Source organism: Euleptes europaea, chromosome 2 (genome assembly GCF_029931775.1).
Source record: "Euleptes europaea isolate rEulEur1 chromosome 2, rEulEur1.hap1, whole genome shotgun sequence".
Classification (NCBI taxonomy): domain Eukaryota; kingdom Metazoa; phylum Chordata; class Lepidosauria; order Squamata; family Sphaerodactylidae; genus Euleptes; species Euleptes europaea.
The window spans coordinates 70,421,656-70,440,955 of record NC_079313.1 but is presented as its reverse complement, the minus strand read 5'-3'; the positions used below and the strand labels follow the sequence as shown (position 1 = coordinate 70,440,955).

The window sequence follows — 19,300 nt, the reverse complement described above, 5'->3', positions numbered from 1 at the left end:
CCTCTTATATGTCCCCATGCGCCAACTCCTGTTCTCAGGCTGCTATCTATTGTCTCTTCCCCCCATATAAGGTAGCCCACCTGGCATTAACCAGAGCATACACCTTTTCCATTGTAGCTCCCACTTTGTGGAACGGGCTTCTTGAGAAGGGCGGTGAAGGGAATGACCACCTTTAGAAATCTTTAGGAGGTGCCGCAGGGCCATTTTATTTGCCAGAGCTTTTAATGGGGTGTACCTTCCAGATGATGAGGAAAAGAAGGGATGCATGAAATTGCTGCCATGGAAATGGTTTCAGACAATATAGGAACTTTCATCCAGTGGGAAAACCATTAAGACTATAGCAAACATTGCCCACACAATTAATAGTGTAGGGTTGGCAAACATGTTTTTAAAGCAAGCATGGGAGAAGCCAGGCCTTCTTTCATCTACCTACCACAGACAGCGTGCTCATATTTGCTATCTTTTGATTACTGCAGAAGGGATTCATATTACCAGAGGGAAGAAAAAAGATCACAGGAAAGAAGTTTTCTGCTCCTCAGGCAAGAACAGAAATGCTTTGGAAGATGCAAGGATTCTAGTGTGTGTTGGAATGAATGTACTTTACTGAATAACAAAGTATATGGCTGGGCTACCATCAAGCAATGGTGCACTTTGCCTCATCTCCATCTTCAATAGGTACAGCGGGATAATCCCCCAGAGAAATCACCCACCAGCTGCATTTAAAGGCTGTTTCTAAAATCATGCTACAAAGTGTATGATGTAAAACACTGTACAATAGTTCTCGGGTCTGAATGAGTACTCGCTGCAACAACTGCGTATGTGTGTGTTGAGGGTGGTGATTTTACTTAATCTCTTTCTAGAATTAGTAAGAGATACGTTCAGGACGATCAAGCCCAAGCTGTTTCTGTTTGCAGAAACTCCTGCTACTCTCCAGCTTTCCCAGATAAAAACATCCCTTCGGATGCCTAACTCAATAAATCAATAGAGAGTGATGCATCCATTATTAGTATGGATATTTCATCTGTGAGATCACTGAGCTGCAGGTGGTTTTGTCTCTGGAGTAGAATTAAGCAGGATGCCTTATGCTTTTGGTAACTATTGCTTAAAGCTAATGATTGGAGGGTTCATGGGAGCACTTAAAATCAGATTAAGTGGTACTCAGAAAGGAAGAGAGGCAGGGACTTCTATTCTACACTGTGACACTGGGAAGGAAGAAGACTTATTTCCCCTGCCTTCACTGGACGAATACAGATCTACCACAACACACTGTAACCACTTAGTGAGCCAGACAACTGTATCATTCTGCCAAGGGAGAATGAGGCCTTTGCTATTCCTCTGCAGACTGCCAATCAATCACAAAAGAATGGTGAAATTCTCTTGAGCTTTTTAGCACAATACAGGTGGATGCCTTATCAAATACTAATCTACCATGTGACCCTGACCTGGATGGCCTAGGCTAGCCTGATCTCGTCAGATCTCAGAAGCTAAGCAGGGTCAGCCCTGGTTAGTATTTGGATGGGAGACCACCAAGGAATACCAGGGTTGCTGTACAGAGGAAGGCACTGGCAAAACATTTCTGTTAGTCTCTTGCCATGAAAACCCCAAAAGGGGTCACCATAAGTCGGCTGCGACTTGACGGCACTTTACACACATGTGGTACTAGGTGGTCAGTATTCACCTGGGAGATAATGGGCCAAGCTCTTGATGACATCTAAGACAATGATCATGAAGGTGGTAGTCACAGTCAGGAAAGAGCAGTGGTTTTTGAGCCATTAGAATTTGTGTAATGAACTGTGGCTGGAGTTCTAATGGGTGGTTCATGTGCAAGTTATAAGGCAAATGTGGTGTTTCTAACATTGTCTGTCTTGTAACACTAATGTAGGACTAGAGGGAGATGCTTCAGAAGAGAATCAGCATGCAAGAGAGGAGTGTTTATTCCTTCTTCCCACATACCAGTTCTCTCCTGCAGGTGCACTCCCATTTTTCACCTGTTTTTATCCTCAGTCAGGGTCAGACACTGGAAGTTAACCAGGCTATACAGTGAAGGGATTTCCCGGGGTGTGGGGGGAGGCATCTGCAGGAGAGAATCCACAGGCATGGGAAGGATTAAGCACTTCCTTTTCCCACCCGTGATATCCTCCTACAAATGCACCATCTTTCCTGTACTTGGGAATATCTGCTTGCCAAGGTAATGTGTAGTTCTGTGCTTAGTCTTGCAATTTGTAGGAAATGGCCAAATGGACCTTTGCAACAGGTAGGCAGGGAACTCTGGGAAGAGGAAAAGATTACACAAATGGCTGACTTTAATTTGAAACTGGAGTCGCTGTCTGCCCATCAGGAAGATTTATGGGCATTCCCCAGAGTAGGCTGGATTAATTCTCAGCACACAGAGGGCACTTTTGCTAGAAGAGAAGCTGCATAACCTCAAGTCAGGGCAAGCTGCAGCAGCACACTACAAAGCAAGGGGTAAATGACCCAGACAAAAGGAAATGCATTGTGATCAAAGTACTTACAGTAGCCACATGAGTAGAATCTAAGAATCATAGAGTTGGAAGGGACCACCAGGGTCAAGTAGTCCAACATCCTGCGCAATTCAGGAAATTCACAACTACCTCCCCCCACACCCCCAGTGACCCCCTAGTCCATGCCCAGAAGATGGCCAAGACACCCACCCTCTCATGATCTGCTTAAGGTCATAGAATCAGCATTGCTGACAGATGGCCATCTAACCTTAAAAACCTCCAGGGAAGGAGCGCTTACCACCTCCCGAGGAAGCTTGTTCTACTGAGGAACTGCTCTGTTAGAAAACTCTTCCTAACGTCTAGACGGAAACTCTTTTGATTTAATTTCAACCTGTTGGCTCTGGTCCGACCTTCTGGGGCAACTTGGCACCATCCTCTATATGACAACTTGGCACCATCCTCTATATGACAGCCCTTCAAGTACTTGAGTACTTTCAGTTCACATCTGGCTTTCTGCACTATAACAATGAGGAGCATGAGGCCACAGATGTTTACATAATTGAAACTCATCAGCAATGTTGTATGTGTGAACCCGTCACACTGATGTTTTGGAACAGTTCACATTGGCAGGCTAACATCACTTCTTTGGGAGTTTTTAGAAGCAAACAGAACTTCTTCCTGAAAGAAGTTTCTTTTTACATAATCAGAACTCTCAAAACAAAGCCATTGCTTTTTAACAGCTTATTTTGCTAGGCTATTCCAAAATGAGCTACTAGGTTGGGCAAAGAAAACAGACTGCCTTTACATTCTGCATAATACCAAAGCTAGAAAACCCCCCACAAAGTATTACAGAATGATGGATGAAGAGAGTTTTTAGTTAGCAGAACTCAGCCTGCAACACCAATACCCAGGAGAATCAGGGTTTCTAAATTGGTGATATTTCATAAGGGGTTGTGGTTAGAGATATAAATTTACCAGAAATTTTGAAGCCAGGGTGGGAAATCCTTTTTGCCTCCCCCAACTGAAATTTTGGGGAAAATTGAAATATATGCAATTTATTTTATTTTGCACAGGAAGATGGGAAAAGGTAGAGTGCATTACAGCAATATAGCCTTAAAATTACAGAAGCACAGGTCAGTGTGGCTATACCAGGTGTCTACGTAAATGTTGAAATCCGTCAAAACCAACAGACTGGGAGATTCCAGCAACAAGCTAGAGATCACCTCCACCAGCTCAGACAGGGTATCCACTGGCAAGCTAGGCAGATGGTAAACCAGAAGGACACCCGATCTATCCCTGGTGCCCAGCACAAGTACACACAATCAGTGCCAGCAATATTCTGTGCTGGGAGTCTGCAGAAGGAGAAAGACGCTCAGAGGGTAATCCCTTCCTGACAGGAGGCTTTTATATGATGGAAGGTTTTACTTTTCCAGAGATCAGTTTAATAACTGCAGATGAACCTTCTAAGCGAGCAAGATAGAAAGAGGGGTGGGGCATCAGACACAGGAAGAAGCAAGAGGGAGCTATAACATTCTTCCTTCCTGTCCAAGTTGGGAAGAAGCATAACACAAAGATAAGAGGGAGGATGAAGAAGATTTTAAACTGAGAGGAAATGGGGATGTGAACAGCGTTATCAGTAGATAAACGTAGAGGGATTTTATGAGATTTGGGTAACAGAAAGTATTGACATCAATCCTCTGCAAACCTTCTGCATTTTAAACAGCCGGGATATTGTTTTCATCCAGAAAAAAGACATCAGAACTCTTATGGCACTTTAAAGATTAACAACATTTTATTCCAACAAACTTTCATGGACAACAGCCCACTCTGCAGATGCTATGACCGGATCCTCGCTAAGCTGTTATTAGATACATGAGCTTTGGAAAAACAGCAGCAAGCCCAAGAGACCATGAAATTCAAGAAGTACAGAGCAAATTATGTAAAATACAAATCTAATCAGCAAAAATACAGAGGGCATTCACTAGTTATGTCAAGCTAATTAAAGCTTGAAGTGGGAAGGGAGAATCAATAGAGATTTACTGCGGGCTCCAAGCTACTGAGTCAACCCCAACCCCATTCTCTTGGAACTGCTCACCCTAATTTTCCCTAGTGTTTCCAAGGTGCAAGTTTCTTTCCCCTTTAAGTGTTTATTGTTATACACTATACATTCTGACCTTGGAGCTTATGGCACTGTCTAGCATGGTTTTTTTTTAATAGGAATCATGTCTCCAGTGGGCTGGATCTCAGGGAAGATTTTCACATATGCGACAATTGTTGCGGAAGTGGAAGCACTAAAATTAGGTCCAAACTATATGATACATGTGACATGTGCAGCCCTACAATAGGGCAAAACCATCCCCATGGAGCTATTTTGGCTTAGGAGAAAGGTACTGGGGGGAAGGCTGGACCCCTGCTCCACCAGCACCGCAGTTCTAAACCCGAATCGGATTTCTGTTGCACTTGGGTAAGTATGTTCACTGCAGCTGTTGTGCTGCTGCAGAGAAAGTGAGTTGGGCAAAAGAAACCCCAACCTACCTCATGGCCAAGGATATTGTGTAGTTTGGCCCTGCTCCTCACTGTCTGCCAGTATTAGGTGATTGTATCATTGTTACCCTTCCCACTTGCACAAGACATAGCAAAATGTACTTCTGATGAACTTTCAAAACCCAGTTAAAAGAAATCATGTGAACCATCTGTTGTACGTTGGATTGCTCCATTTGCTCATTATTTCATGAAAAATTATATCAAAGTGCTATGTGGCTGCATCCTTTTTGCTACTGGTTGCACAAACAAGACTGTACTAACTACATATTTCTTCCTGCTCAAGTATCACTGACTCCAACCCCAGTACCCCCATTGTCAGAGCAAATGGCTCTACAGCTTATACTTGTTCTCTACTAATCTGTGCCCCAGTGCGTGAGGCCAGGGGAGACTGAGCAATCCGTGTGCCCCGACATCAATATCAGTGTAAAATTATCCTCTGCTCTACAGTGTAGGATTATCCTCGACACTATTTTGGATTTTAGCCGATAAAGAACCTGCTCTACTGCATAATGCACTACACATCTGGGAAGAGAGTCAGGAGCGGTGTGGTGGTTAGGAGTGGAAGACTCTGATCTGGAGAACTGGGTTTGGTTCCCCACTCCTCCACATGAGCAGTGGTCTCTAATCTGGTGAACTGGGTTGGTTTCCCCTCTCCTACACATGAAGCCAGCTGGGTGACCTTAGGCTAGTCACAGTTCTCTTAGAGCTCTCTCAGCCCCACCTACCTCACAAAGTGTCTGTTGTGGAGAGGGGAAGGGAAGGTGATTGTAAGCCGCTTTGAGACTCCTTAAAGGTACAGAAAAGCAGGGTAGAAAAACCAGCTCTTCTTGATGAAGGCAGGTAGGTATGTGCATGTGAGAGAGAGAGACCAGAGGGAGAAAGCACTCAGCTCTCAGATAATTAGCAGTTGGGGAGGGGTCACAGAGGTTCAAATAATGGTATATTCAGACTTACCACTAGTGCAGCCAGCCTCATCCATTCCATTTTCACAGTCTCTCTCCCCATCACATCTCCACGAAGAAGGGATGCATTTGTTGCTGGAGTCTCCACAGCTAATTTTTTCAGCTGGACATAGTTGTCTGGCTACAAAAATGGCAAAAACAAAACACCGTTTATTTAAAAGAGGAACAGGCATTAAGCAACCCTGCAAAAAACTTACATGTTAGGACAATGTCCTAAGACAGGGGTCTCAAAACTGCGGCTCCAGAGCCGCATGCGGCTCTTTGGCCCTTTGAGTGCGGCTCTCCGAACTTGGTTCAGAGCCCCTGCTCTTGTGCCCGCTCATGCCGGCAGCCGGGCTGCGGAGCCGGCGCGCCTGAGAGAGAGAGAGAGCGGGCGCACTATCTTTCCCCCACACACACACTGTGGAGAATGGCCGGGTCCCCCTTTCCCTTGCCCTCAATGGTTGAGAGGCTAAAGCCTCCCCTCCCCTCTAGCCATGCAATTGCTGGGCGGGCGGCTCGGCGGTTCCTGCCCCCCCGCCTATCAGCTGTTGGGCGGGGCGAACTTCCTTTGGTAGACCTGGCCTCTGGCTGAGTCCCATTGGGAGGCCATGTCTACCCACTGGCTTTCTTGGCAGTAGACCTGGACTCCGAGGAGGGGGAAAAGTCTCCCTTCAGAGGCCAGGTCCACCAATTGGCTTCTATGGGCCTCCGGAGGCCAGGTCTACTGACAAGAAAGCCAATGGGTAGACCTGGCCTCCCAATGGGACTCAGCCGGAGGCCAGGTCTACCAATAGGCTTTTATGGCGGTAGACCAGGCCTCCAGACGAGGACTCTGGACGGGGAGGGGGAAATGGCAGGGACTTACAATTTAATTTTTATCAATAAATAAGATCATTATTAAGTGTGATATTAAGTTTTATTCAGTGTACCTATAGTTTAATTAAGACTTAAAACTTTAATTAAAGTTTATTAATAAACAGTGTACCTACCTATATAGTTTAAGTTTAAGAAATTTGGCTCTCAAAAGAAATCTCAATCGTTGTACTGTTGATATTTGGCTCTTTTGACTAATGAGTTTGCCGACCCCTGTCCTAAGAGAACAAAGTTGTACAGCCATTCTCTATGCATTCTGCCAACACAAGTGCAAACAGAATGGGAAACTCACCCCAGCAAGATACTTTCCCAGATACTACAGTTTACTTTATAATGGTTACTAGCGGTCAAGATCGGAAGAATTATATGCTTAAGTAGAAAGTCTCACTGGGTTAAATAACCATGCATCTGTTTGGATCATAGTCATAGATTTATATCCAAAGAACTGTGGATATACCAAAGCTCTTCTGTTGCTACTACTGTAGACGGCTAGGGAACCTCCAAAGAGGCTATGGCATGCTGTGAGGGAATGCAGTCAGAAGAAACATTCTCCACTCCCCAGTGCATGTGTAGAAACACAGTGCTGGATCCAGCCATCTGCCTGCGGAAAGTCCTGGCAACTGCGAATTTTTCTGTGTTCCCCCACTTCAGCAGTGCCTTCCAGCCCCAGAAAAGTTGATTCCAGGAGTCACAGGATCCCTGTGGACTAAGAGCCACATGGTTTGAGGATAGAGTTGCCAGGTCACTCTTCGCCACCGGTGAAAGGTTTTTGGGGTGGAGCCTGAGGAGGACAGGGTTTGTGGAGGGGAGGGACTTCAATGCCATAGCGTCCAATTGCCAAAGCGGCCATTTTCTCCAGGTGAACTGATCACGATCGGCTGGAGATCAGCTGTAATAGCAAGAGATCTCCAGCTAGTAGTTGGAGGTTGGCAACCCCATTTGGGGACTGCACTAAGGAAGGGGTGAAATCTTCTTCCTGCCCCTTGTGTCAGTGGAACTTGTGCTTCCCTACTCCTCAGTGCAGCCCCTCAGCTCACATGACTGTCAGTGCACCAGGATGCTGCACCCCCAGGAATCACCTTTATTGGGGTCAGAACTGCTGGGGGGAGGGGATTGCAGGAAAGATCTGTGATTGTTGCAGCAGTTGCTCACTGGATCCAACCTACTTCCTAATCCGGTATAGGATTTTTTGGATCTTGACCACTGGCAACCATTGAAGAGTAAAATATTATATCTGTATTTGTTGAACAGTAGTAGGATTAGTACATAGGGTGGTATGCACCTGAGATCTCACTTACACTTTGTTTTACTTCCCAATAAGTACATATTAGTGTGCAAACACACACAGAGAGATGACTTACCAACAATTTCAACTGACGGTTCCTCTAAGCCTTCACACTCTAAAAGCTGAATTGTCTAATCTCAATGTGTAGCCACCTCTAGATTCTTTTCAGGCCAATACTTTTTGGATTATCTGTTGGGATTGCTTATATGGGAGACAGCCACCATATACAAAGAATGCTTGAACTGCTAGTATATATAGGATTGACATCATCAGTATGCCACAGCTATGGTATTTTACTTCCCTTTTTCCATGGGGTAATATACTATCTGGAAACCCTCTGGCTATAGAAGCTTTGCCTAGTTTTACATGTAAGTAATTTAATGTCGATAAACTTGCACTCTGGCCAAAAAAAAAAGGAACCAAGAAACTAAAGTATTTGGTGGGAATGGACGAGAAACAAAACAACTGTTCAGGTGAAAACATATTTATTTGAGGGCAAGCCTCTGAGGAATTGCTCTTCTATGTTTCTGTAACAGAACTCTCTCTCTCACCATCAGAAAGGCCTGAGGGTGAAGTGGCTCCGAGAATTTGTGCTTTTGAAAAGGAAAAAAGAAAAGAACAAGCAATGAGAAAATGAAATTACAGTGAAGCATAGCTAACTGACAGGAAGTATATATAACTCAGTATTAATTTGAGCCCTAAACTGGGCAAACATATCTTTAAAATATGAAAACGGTATGAAGAGAGGAGCCTATTTATGAAGAGAAGAGGACATGAGGTTAATCATCTAATTAATAGAGCAATCAGATACATTTTTTAAAAAAATCCAAGCTGTAGGCCCCACTTGTCTTCATTAATTAATGCTAGCCAGGGAATTGAATGGAAATGGGGGCTAAGCATGAGCTATCTCAATCTCCACTTTCATGCCTAGCCCTTACAATGTGAAAAGTGACAAACTTGTGCAAATAAACAAACAAAACCAAAGCAAAGAGTACTGGGGAAAACAGCCAAGGGTATTTTCATCTGTGTCATTATTGAGACAATCCTAATGACAGCAAGCCATGGAATGCAGTCACAGCTAAAGAGCACTCTATGCTTCCTTGCTTCCATAACTTTTCTATTTGTTTGTGCCCAGAATATTTCCTTTCTCTTACTCCGATCTTCCCTGGCCTGAGAAGGAAGGCACAGTTAACTCGGTACATGGTAGTGACTGCTGTCAGGGCGGGAGAATTTGTCGATGCAAAATATGGAGGGACGGCCTCCCCCAAAATAGAACATTGAGAAACTTGGTTAAATGTCAGACGCATCAAGACCAATTTATCACAATGAAGCACAAACGCCCATGATGGACAACAGGGCTTTATTTATAGGGAGACAAGAGCGAAGACGACAAGACGGTTCCATTGACTCGCCACAGCCAATGGCCCATTCATTCTCCTTGCTTTCTTTACACACCGACGCTACAGATTCTTTCACAGAAACCGTAGAGCCTAACTGGCGCCCCAATGCTTGGCTTCCTCTTGTGCCACTGCTGAGCTTTTCAGGCACAGAAGCGTTATGCATATTCAAGGAAAAAGGAGAGATAAACAGAATGGATTTGCTTTCACAAGACCATTTGTCAGGTTCTCACCATACAGGTACTCCACAAGCATGCACAAAATGGAATTCAGTAGCGTCTACTTATGGGAAACCTACAGACTTTTTCATTCGCAGGCCAGACAGCATCCGGGAGTGAGAAAAAAGGGCCCATTTTTGTGGAAATGTGCTGCTAACGTGAACAAAGAAGCCAGCTTTCCCAATACCATGTTAAGAATTTCTAACATCATCCTTGATTTGTTTGGGACACAAGAAAATCCCAGGAAACTGTTTTGCTGTGATAACATCCTAGACAAATATTTAGAGTGGCATACCTGAGGGACACCTTAAAAACAGTTCTGGAGGCTGGACTAGTTTGACCATCAGCCTCAGGGCTTTAACCAGTCACTAGCCTATGGACCATTGACTAGTCAATTAATCTCATCCCAATAAATCAGAATCTTAATTCTGAGGCACTCAAAACCACAAAGGACTCAAATTTTCAACCTGAAAAACAGTCTTCAGGCTAGAAGCAGAACACAAACACAGCTTGAAATAGTGTGACCTGTAACTTAATACAGGCACAAAGCATTAGTACTTCCAGAGAATACCCACTGCAACTCAGAAAAAGAGCCCTACGGTGAAATCCTAAGCACAGTTAAAAGGTAAAGGTCCCCTGTGCAAGTACCGGGTCATTCCTGACCCATGGGGTAATGTCACATCCCGACGTTTTCTAGGTAGACTTTGTTTGTGGGGTGGTTTGCCAGTGCCTTCCCCAGTCCTAAATCCCCTGAAGTCAATGGGTTTAGAAAGGTATATCTCTGTTTAGGATTGCACTGTGGACTTTTACTCCTAGACGCGGAAGAACCTAAACCTTCAAGGTGAGGAGGTACCTTCAGAACTATATTCCCTAAAGGACTTATAAAAATAAGCACCCTAATGCTGGGTCTGCAGTACAAACCAGAACACAAATACGTTAGCCGCATCATATGCTGCAAAAGGCACAAAGTTCGATGTACTGGAAACAGTCCTTCTCACCACCAAGATACTTACCTACATGAGACAATGTACTGGCCTAGGTAAAAATATGCTGTCCCAGTTTTCAGTTTAATAAAAGTATCCCTGCCAGTTTTCTGCAAGGCTCAAAAAACTAAAACATCTCAAATGTTCTGCTCTCATATCTCATGATTTCCAAGACAGAATTCTTCCGGAAGTCACACATTACACCACTAAGGATCTGGGTCACTTGAACATGCTAGAAGAACAAACTGTGATTTCAGGTCGTTACTGAATTATCCCATTGACTGTGGAATAAAGCCAGAGTTCTCAGGATCATCTCACACATGAAAATTTTCAGTAATAGCAATTAACCTTGGGTGCTACAATTCTCACATCGATCTATTCTGACGCAAGAAGACACACTGGGAAACAGTCATGAGCAGTCTTATTCCCTGTTCAGTAAAACAGACATATGTATATACTGTAGATGGACATGCCCCACACACATATTCACACTGGAAAAATGTAACAAGTGAAACAGTGTGCCTCCAGTTCTACTCATGATGCCTCGTTGCAGAGTTTGCTTGCACTAGCATTCTCTGTGCACTCTCTTTGCTGTTGCCTACATGAAATAGGTCTGGGTAAACGTATTAGCATGAGAGCCAGCATGGCATAGTAGTTAAAGTGTCAGACTAGGATCCGGGAAACCCAGGTTTGAATCCCCACTCTGCCATGGAAACTTGCTGGGTGACCTTGGGCCAGTCACACACTCTCAGCCTCGGTCCTGGCAAGTATTTGGATGGGAGACCTCCAAGGAATACCAGGGTTGTGGCACGGAGGCAAGCAATGGCAAACCACCTCTGTTAGTCCCTTGCCTTGAAAACCTACAGGGTCTCTATAAGTCAGCTGTGACTTGATGGCAAAAAATACAATAAAATAAATGTATTAATAAGAAAACACGCATTCCAATGAAAAATATTATGCTTTCGGATTCAAATAACTAATTTCTGGTTTAAGGAATCAACTGAAAATTATTATAAAAAACCAAATATGCTGGGTAACACCTTTGGAGGCACTATTAATGACTATTAAGAAGAGTTGGTTTTTATATGCTGACTTTCTCTACCACTTAAGGGAGAATCAAACAGGCTTACAATCACCTTCCCTTCCCCTCACCACAACAGACACCCTGTGAGATTGGTGGGGCCGAGAGAGCTGTGACTAGCCCAAGGTTACCCAGCTGGCTTCGTGTGTAGGAGTGGGGAAACAAATCCAGTTCACCAGATTAGCCGCCGCCACTCATATGGAGGAGTGGGGAATCAAACCCGGTTCTCCAGATCAGACTCCACCGCTCCAAACCACCACTCTTAACCACTACACCATGCTATTAACACTATTAATAGGATCACAGCAGTGAAACCTGAAAATATTATGCTATTTTTCTTGATGACTTACAGCACATCCCTGAGCCTGAAGGGCAAACGCCCTTAGGAGGCCAGGAAAGCGCTGAGCTGGCGTCCAGGGCCCCCGCGCCGGCGTCCGGGCAACTTATGCCAGCATTAGTGGCCTCAACACCAGTGGGAAGGCCTGGATGCTGGTCGCCGGTTGCTGCCATGGCAGTGCCACCCCGGAACAGCGACGGGGCCTTCCAACGGCGTCCCACCAGTGTAAAGGCCCACACCGGCGTCCTGGGAGGTGTCCTAGCGTCCCAGAAGGCATTCCTGGGGCGGAATGGGGGAGGGAGCTGCCGTTAGGCAGCTTCCTGTCCCCTTTTGCCCCGGGAATGCTGGGGCGGAGAAGAGCTTTTCTCTATGGGGCAAAAAGGACCCTTTTCACCAAAAGAAGCCTCTAAAAGGCTTTTTTGTTTTGTTTTTCGGCATGTGGGGAATGGCTTTAGGAGGTGGCGTGGCAGCGTCTCCTCCCTGCCATCCACACACACTGAGTCTCAGGAATGCACTGTGTGTTTCTCAAGTTCCTAGGCAAATAGCTTATACGTTGCATTAAGAACAAATATAAGTCTTAGGTTTTTGTAACAAAAACTCCACTCTTGGGCAAATGAGGTCAGGAATTTCTGTCTCTCTGGTACTACTCCTTTCTCTGACTTTGGAGATCATCTGAAGAATACTTATTGTACTAGTATACTTGGCACAGGCAGGAAAGACTCCTGAGCACTTGTTCTCATGAAGATTAACACACTCGGTTATCATCTTGGAGATAAGTATAAATGGATTATCAACAAATTTAAATCCAAGACTTAATCCTAGATTCTTAAACTCAGATTTTTTACAACAGGAGTTAAGGATATAGTGAGAGGTTTTCATTTCAGGACAAAAAGAACCAGGGCCTTATAACTGTGGGTGAATACTTGGAAGAAACGTTAATATTCATTATGTAAATGATACCTGAATGTCAATTAAATAGGCTAAAAAGGCAAAGACAAGCTTTGTTAAGGATGAATAGACCTATTGCAGTGGTTCTCATCCTGGGGGCTGGGGAGTTATTGGAAGGGGTCCATAAATCCATACTTACACTAAGCATTGTCATTTTGATCTTTCTTTCATCACATATTTTCTCAATCAATGGATACTAACAGAACAACTAGCACAGTGAGGATCCACAAAAAAAGTTTGATGTTAAAAAGGGGTCCTCATACTTGAAAAGGCTGAGAATTACTGATATATTGGACTAAAGTGGCAAAAGGGTAAAAGTCACCTAGGAGTCTGACTGACTGACTGACATCTAGGAGTTCAGGAGTTTGGGTATTTTCTCTCATCAGTAAGATGACTGGGTGGTCACACTTCTCATGGGAAGCACTTAGGGTCCCTCTTTGCCACCGGCAGGAGGTTTCTGGGGTGGAGCCTGAGGAGGGCGGGGTTTGCAGAGGGGAGGGACTTCAGTGCCATAGAGTCCAATTGCCAAAGTGGCCATTTTCTCCAGGGGAACTGATCTCTATTGGCTGGAGATGAGTTGTAACAGCAGGAAATCTCCAGCTAGTTCCTGGACGTTGGCAACCCTAGAAGCACTGGTCAATGGGCCACAAATATGCTGAAAGTTCAGCAATTCAGTGCAAAAGCTGTGGCCTCCATGGTGATAATCTGGCCTTCCTTGACTTCACTGGATTATAGTTCCCTCATTCAGGCCACAATCTACCCAAGGCCTCAAGTCTGGCAAAACATGCAGGAGTCTAGGGGTCTTGGCATCACCCAAGCAAGGCCTGAGGAAACCAAGGAACCCTTATATTCTGTACATTTTCTGGTTTCATTTATTTATTGAATTGGTCAGTTTTCTTTACTTTAACAAGGTCATTGTTTTACAAAATATTTCATTAGCTCAATTTAAATACACAGAATAATATTCAAAAATTTATGAAATACTGCAGAAGGACAAGTATAGGGTTGCCAGGTCTCTCTTCGCCATTGGCAGGAGGTTTTTGGGGTGGAGCCTGAGGAGGGCGGGTTTTGGGGAGGGGAGGGACTTCAAGCTTTTGACAAAGTCCCCCACCAAAGACTGCTAAGCAAACCTCATAGTCATGGGATAAGAGGACAAGTCCTCTTATGGATTGAGAGCTGGCTGAAAAATAGGAAGCAGAGAGTAGGAATCAATGGTCAGTTCTCCCAATGGCGGGATGTGAGCAGTGGGGTGCCTCAGGGATCTGTGTTGGGACTGGTGCTTTTCAACCTGTTCATCAATGACCTGGAGTTGGGGTTAAACAGTGAAGTAGCCAAGTTTGCAGATGACACCAAATTATTTAGGGTGGTTAAAACAAAATCGGCCTGTGAAGAGCTTCAGAAGGATCTCTGCGTACTGGAAGAATGGGCATTAAAATGGCAAATGAGATTCAATGTGAGTAAGTGTAAAGTGATGCATATTGGGACAAAAAATCCCAACTTCACATATACACTGATGGGATCTGTGCTGGCAGCGACAGACCAAGAAAGGGATCTTGGGGTGGTAGTGGATAGCTCAATGAAGATGTCAACCCAGTGTGCGGCTGCTGTAAAAAAGGCAAATTCCATGCTGGCCATAATTAGACGAGGAATAGAGAATAAAACTGCTGATAACATACTGCCCTTGTACAAATCTGTGGTGAGACCACACTTGGAATACTGTGTACAGTCCTGGTCACCACACCTAAAAAAGAATATTACAGAGCTTGAGAAGGTGCAGAAAAGAGCAACCAAAATGATTAGGGAACTAGAGCAACTGTCCTATGGGGAGCGGTTAAGATGCTTAGGGCTGTTTAGCTTGGAAAGAAGGCGGATGAGGGGAGACATGATAGAGGTCTATAAAATTATGCATGGTTTGGAGAGAGTGGACAGGGAGAAGTTTTTCTCCCTCTCCCATAATACTAGAACACGGGGTCATCTGCTAAAGCTGGAGGGTGAGAGATTGAAAACAGATAAAAGGAAGTATTTTTTCACACAACGCATAGTTAAATTGTGGAACTCCCTGCCCCAGGATGTGGTGATGGCTGCCAGCTTGGAGGGCTTTAAGAGGGGAGTGGACATATGCATGGAGGAGAGGGGTATTCATGGCTGTTAGTTAGAATGGATACTAGTAATGCTGCATACCTATTCTCTCTAGTATCAGAGGAGCATGCTTATTATTTTGGGTGCGGTGGAACACAGGCAGGATGGTGCTGCTGCACCCGTCTTGTTAGTGGCTTCCTAGAGGCACCTGGTTGGCCACTGTGTGAACAGACTGCTGGACTTGATGGGCCTTGGTCTGATCCAGCAGAGCCTTTCTTATGTTCTTATGTTCTTAATGCCATAGAGTGCAATTGCCAAAGTGGCCATTTTCTCCAGGTGAACTGATCTCTTATTGGCTGGAGATCACTTGTAATAGCAGGAGATCTCTAGCCACCACCTGGAGGTTGGCAGCCCTAACAAGGTATGAAATTCACAGTTCAACTTCAAAGCCAGAATCAGTTAAAACTTGCATCAAAAACAGAAGGAACTTTGTCCTGTGGCAAAATTCCTGAAGAGAAAAGCTCCATAGTTCACACTGAAAGGACCCTCCCTTACCCACTTGTAAATCAAACTTCCCTAAACAGAGGTACATAGAACAGGGTATCTCCAGATGCGTGAGCTCAGGGAGGTAGCACTCCTGATATGAAGACTCAGGCTATATAGGCCGTTCTGTGTGCTCTTCTTGCAGTTTTGAGCAATTGAAAAGAAAATATGGCATTGACATGTGGTTTAAAGCCTACGCTAATTGCAGCTCCTGGGCATACGTTTACAGGCACAGATCTTCTCTTCGGGCATTATGGTGTTCATTGCAACAACACATGCCAAACAAGCTATAAGAGCTTGTGTGCAGTCTCCATTCTTGAAAAAGACAGACCGAGGTAGGAGTACCACCATCTGTCTCCCTCCTTTACATGAAGTGCTCCTTGGGGAGGGGAAAAACAGGCATTGAGATCCATCGTATTTCAACACTGGAAATCCACAAAACGAGTTACAGTGGGTATGTGGGATGAGTTTTTGCGGAATATAGCTTTGTTGGGAAAATTAAGTCAGCAAATTAGGTCAGCAAAAAAATCAAGTAAATGCCGTATCGTTTGCCAGTCTACACTTGGCAACTTTTCACCTTCGGTCTACTACTAGGAAGTTATGAAAAGATGTAATTTAATAATAAATGTACGTACATTTGATAAAGCTGCAAAAACATCTCATTAACTGTAAACATTTTATTTTATTTCTTCTCCATTTTTTAAATTTTGTATTTGCCTTTCTGGTTTGTCTCTGTTATGTCAATGTAGGGCATAATAAAATATTTACACTAAAAAAAGAGAAAAACCAGGCAAAGTGCTTAAAATACAAAAACGTCCATAAGTCAAAGCAGGATTTACAGGGCTGTTTTCAAGAGCACTTCAGGCAGGAAAATTTCAGTTTTTCCCTATCATCACATGAACTTGTAAGTCTTGAATGTAAGAGTAGATATTTTGAGGAAACTGCCTTTCACAACTCTGTTGAAAGAGCAGGTGTTGTTTCTAAAGTCCAAAGCCTTTATGGTTTGGATGAACATTTCCTTAAATTGCTCTGAAGAAATGAAAACATCAGCAAGCCTCAGAGCTGCAGCTGGTCCAATAAGCAAGTAACAGCTACTCATAGTTTAAGCAGCTTTGCAGAAGTTGAATTCTGGATCCATCTGCCACTATTTTATTTCATTCCTTTGCATATTGCCTTCCCAAGTTTGGAGAAGTACAACTCGTTGTCCTGGGCTGAGGCTGTTGGGAAGTGAATTTGTGGCCTCAAGAAACTGAAGATAATTGCTGGCTTATCCTGTGTTCACTGATAATTCAATACCAGACATCCCATCTCCAAAACACACCTACATGGTTCTTGTAGGTTATCTAGGCTGTGTGACCGTGGTCTTGGTATTTTCTTTCCTGACATTTCGCCAGCAGCTGTGGCAGGCATCTTCAGAGGAGTTACTCCTCTGAAGATGCCTGCCACAGCTGCTGGCGAAACGTCAGGAAAGAAAATACCAAGACCACGGTCACACAGCCCGGATAACCTACAAGAACGGATGAACTCTGACCATGAAAGTCTTCGACAACACCTACCTAGGTTTCTTATGGGTGAAAAAGAAATACCCTTCTAATGCATTCTACAGATACCTGAAAACATTTATACTTTGTACTGTCTACAGATACAGTACTATACAGATAATTGTGCATGTGGCCAAAAAACCACTGCCAATGATAGAAAGCAAGAAGCAGGAAACCCACAAGTACTCAACGAAGGAGCATCTCATTTTCCTCTCCCCCACTACTTCCGCTTTCCCTTTCCTGAAAGCCTCCATAGCCTCTTCCCCTTTCCTGTCTCCTCTCCTTCCCACCCCACAGCAACCAACCTTTATCTGCCTCCCTGTCTTCACGTTTCCCTTCCTCCCTCTCCCTGACAGCCTCTCCCCAGGAAAACTCTGGCACAGATGAGCAGTGCTCCCCATGGAGTTGGGGGTTGCTGGCCAGGCTGGACCCAGTTGCACCCTGGGTAATCTGCCAGGACTTCCAGGGGAGCACTTCACTTTCCCTGTATCCCCCTCCCCACACTGTTTCTTTCCTCCTGGCAGCCCTCACATCATCATCTTTTTCTGTTTCCTTTTCTCCTTCCCACCAACCAACCCACCTGCCTTTTACCTGTTCCCCATCTTCAGCTATATTTATTTACTTCATTGATACCTCACCTTTCTCCTTAATGGGGACCCAAAGCAGCTTACATCTCTCCTCTGTTTTATCCTCACAACAACACTGTGAGGTAGGCTAGGCTGAGAGAGAGAGACTGGCCCAAGGTAACCTAGCAAGCTTCCATTGCAGAGTAAACCTGAATTTGAAACTCTAACCACTGTACCACTCTGGCTTTCTTGGGGTGGCTCCTGTTGAATGCAAGGATATTTTTTTATTGCAGTGGTTAAATTTCTTTACATACACTTTCCCAGGACTTAAATAATGAAAAGCCATGAAAAATTACTGAAGTCCATCCTCAGTGCCAGGTTTCAAGCTAACATATGAAGCATGACCATATATGTTACATATGGTTTCAGTAGAAGGCAGCTTCAGGACCTTTGGTATGTCTATTCCAATATTTCCTACTCTGAATAAGAGCAGTTCTATTTAACCCAGTGGATAGAACCTGGGATCTGCATGCAAAGGATGTACTCTGCTCACTGAACTATGGCTCCTCTCTCACAGAAATAATAATAAACAAGTGGGAACCCGCAAGACTTCTGAGAGGCATCTAATTTCCCTCTCCCCCATTTCCTCTTTCCCTTTCCTGAAAGTCCCCAAAGTGTTTCTCCTTTTCCTGGTTCCTTTTCTCTTTCCAGGGTTGCCAACCTCCAGGTGAGGACTGGAGATCTCCCAGATCACAACAGATCTCCCAACCACAGATATCACTTTCCCCCTTAGATCCAGATTAGGAAATTCCTGGAGATTTGGGGTGAATGGAGCATTGGGAGAGTGAGGTTTGGGGAGGGAAGCATCCTCAGCAGGGTATAATGCCATGGAGTCTACCTCCAAAACAGCCATTTTCACCAGATCTCTGTCATCTGGAGATCAGTTGTAATTCTGATCTCCAGCCCCCACCTGAAGGATGATAACTCTAGTTCCTATGGAGAAAATACCTGCTTTTGAGGGTGGGTTCTATGGCATTATACCCCTCTGAGATCCCTCCCTCCTCAAACCTCATCCTTTCCAGGCTCCATCCCCCAAATTTCCAGGTATTTCCTACCCTTGTAATCCTATCTCCTTCCTACCTTTATCTGTCCCTCTGTTTTAAGCTTTCCCAATTCCCCCACCCTGGCAGTCTCTAACTAGACAACCTGTGGCTCAGTTGTGTGGTGCTGGCCACTGGCCAGACCAACTTGCATGGTAGGGAACCCTTAAGGATTGTGGGATGGCATCTCACTTTATCTGTACCCCCCTCCCCACACTATTTCCTCTTTCCCTCTCCCTGGCAACCCCCATGTCCTCTCTCTGCATCATTCTCCCCTTCTCAGCCATTGTAGCTGCCTCCTATCTTCAGCTATTTCTATTATTTGTTTACTTCATTTATACCCCACCTTTCTCCATAGTGGGAAACAAAGCAGCTTAAATTATTCTCCTCTCCTCCTTT

At 44.5% G+C, this 19,300-nt stretch overlaps 1 protein-coding gene across 1 annotated transcript in view; it reads right to left on the bottom strand.

Annotated features, from left to right (window-relative positions):
- Positions 1-19,300, bottom strand: part of LRP8 (LDL receptor related protein 8) — a 255,962-nt gene that overhangs the window by 61,394 nt on the left and 175,268 nt on the right. Inside the window, exon 4 of the mRNA XM_056844773.1 lies at positions 5,961-6,089. Within this exon, the coding sequence (XP_056700751.1) occupies positions 5,961-6,089 (129 nt within the window). The remainder of the gene's footprint in view (positions 1-5,960; positions 6,090-19,300) is intronic.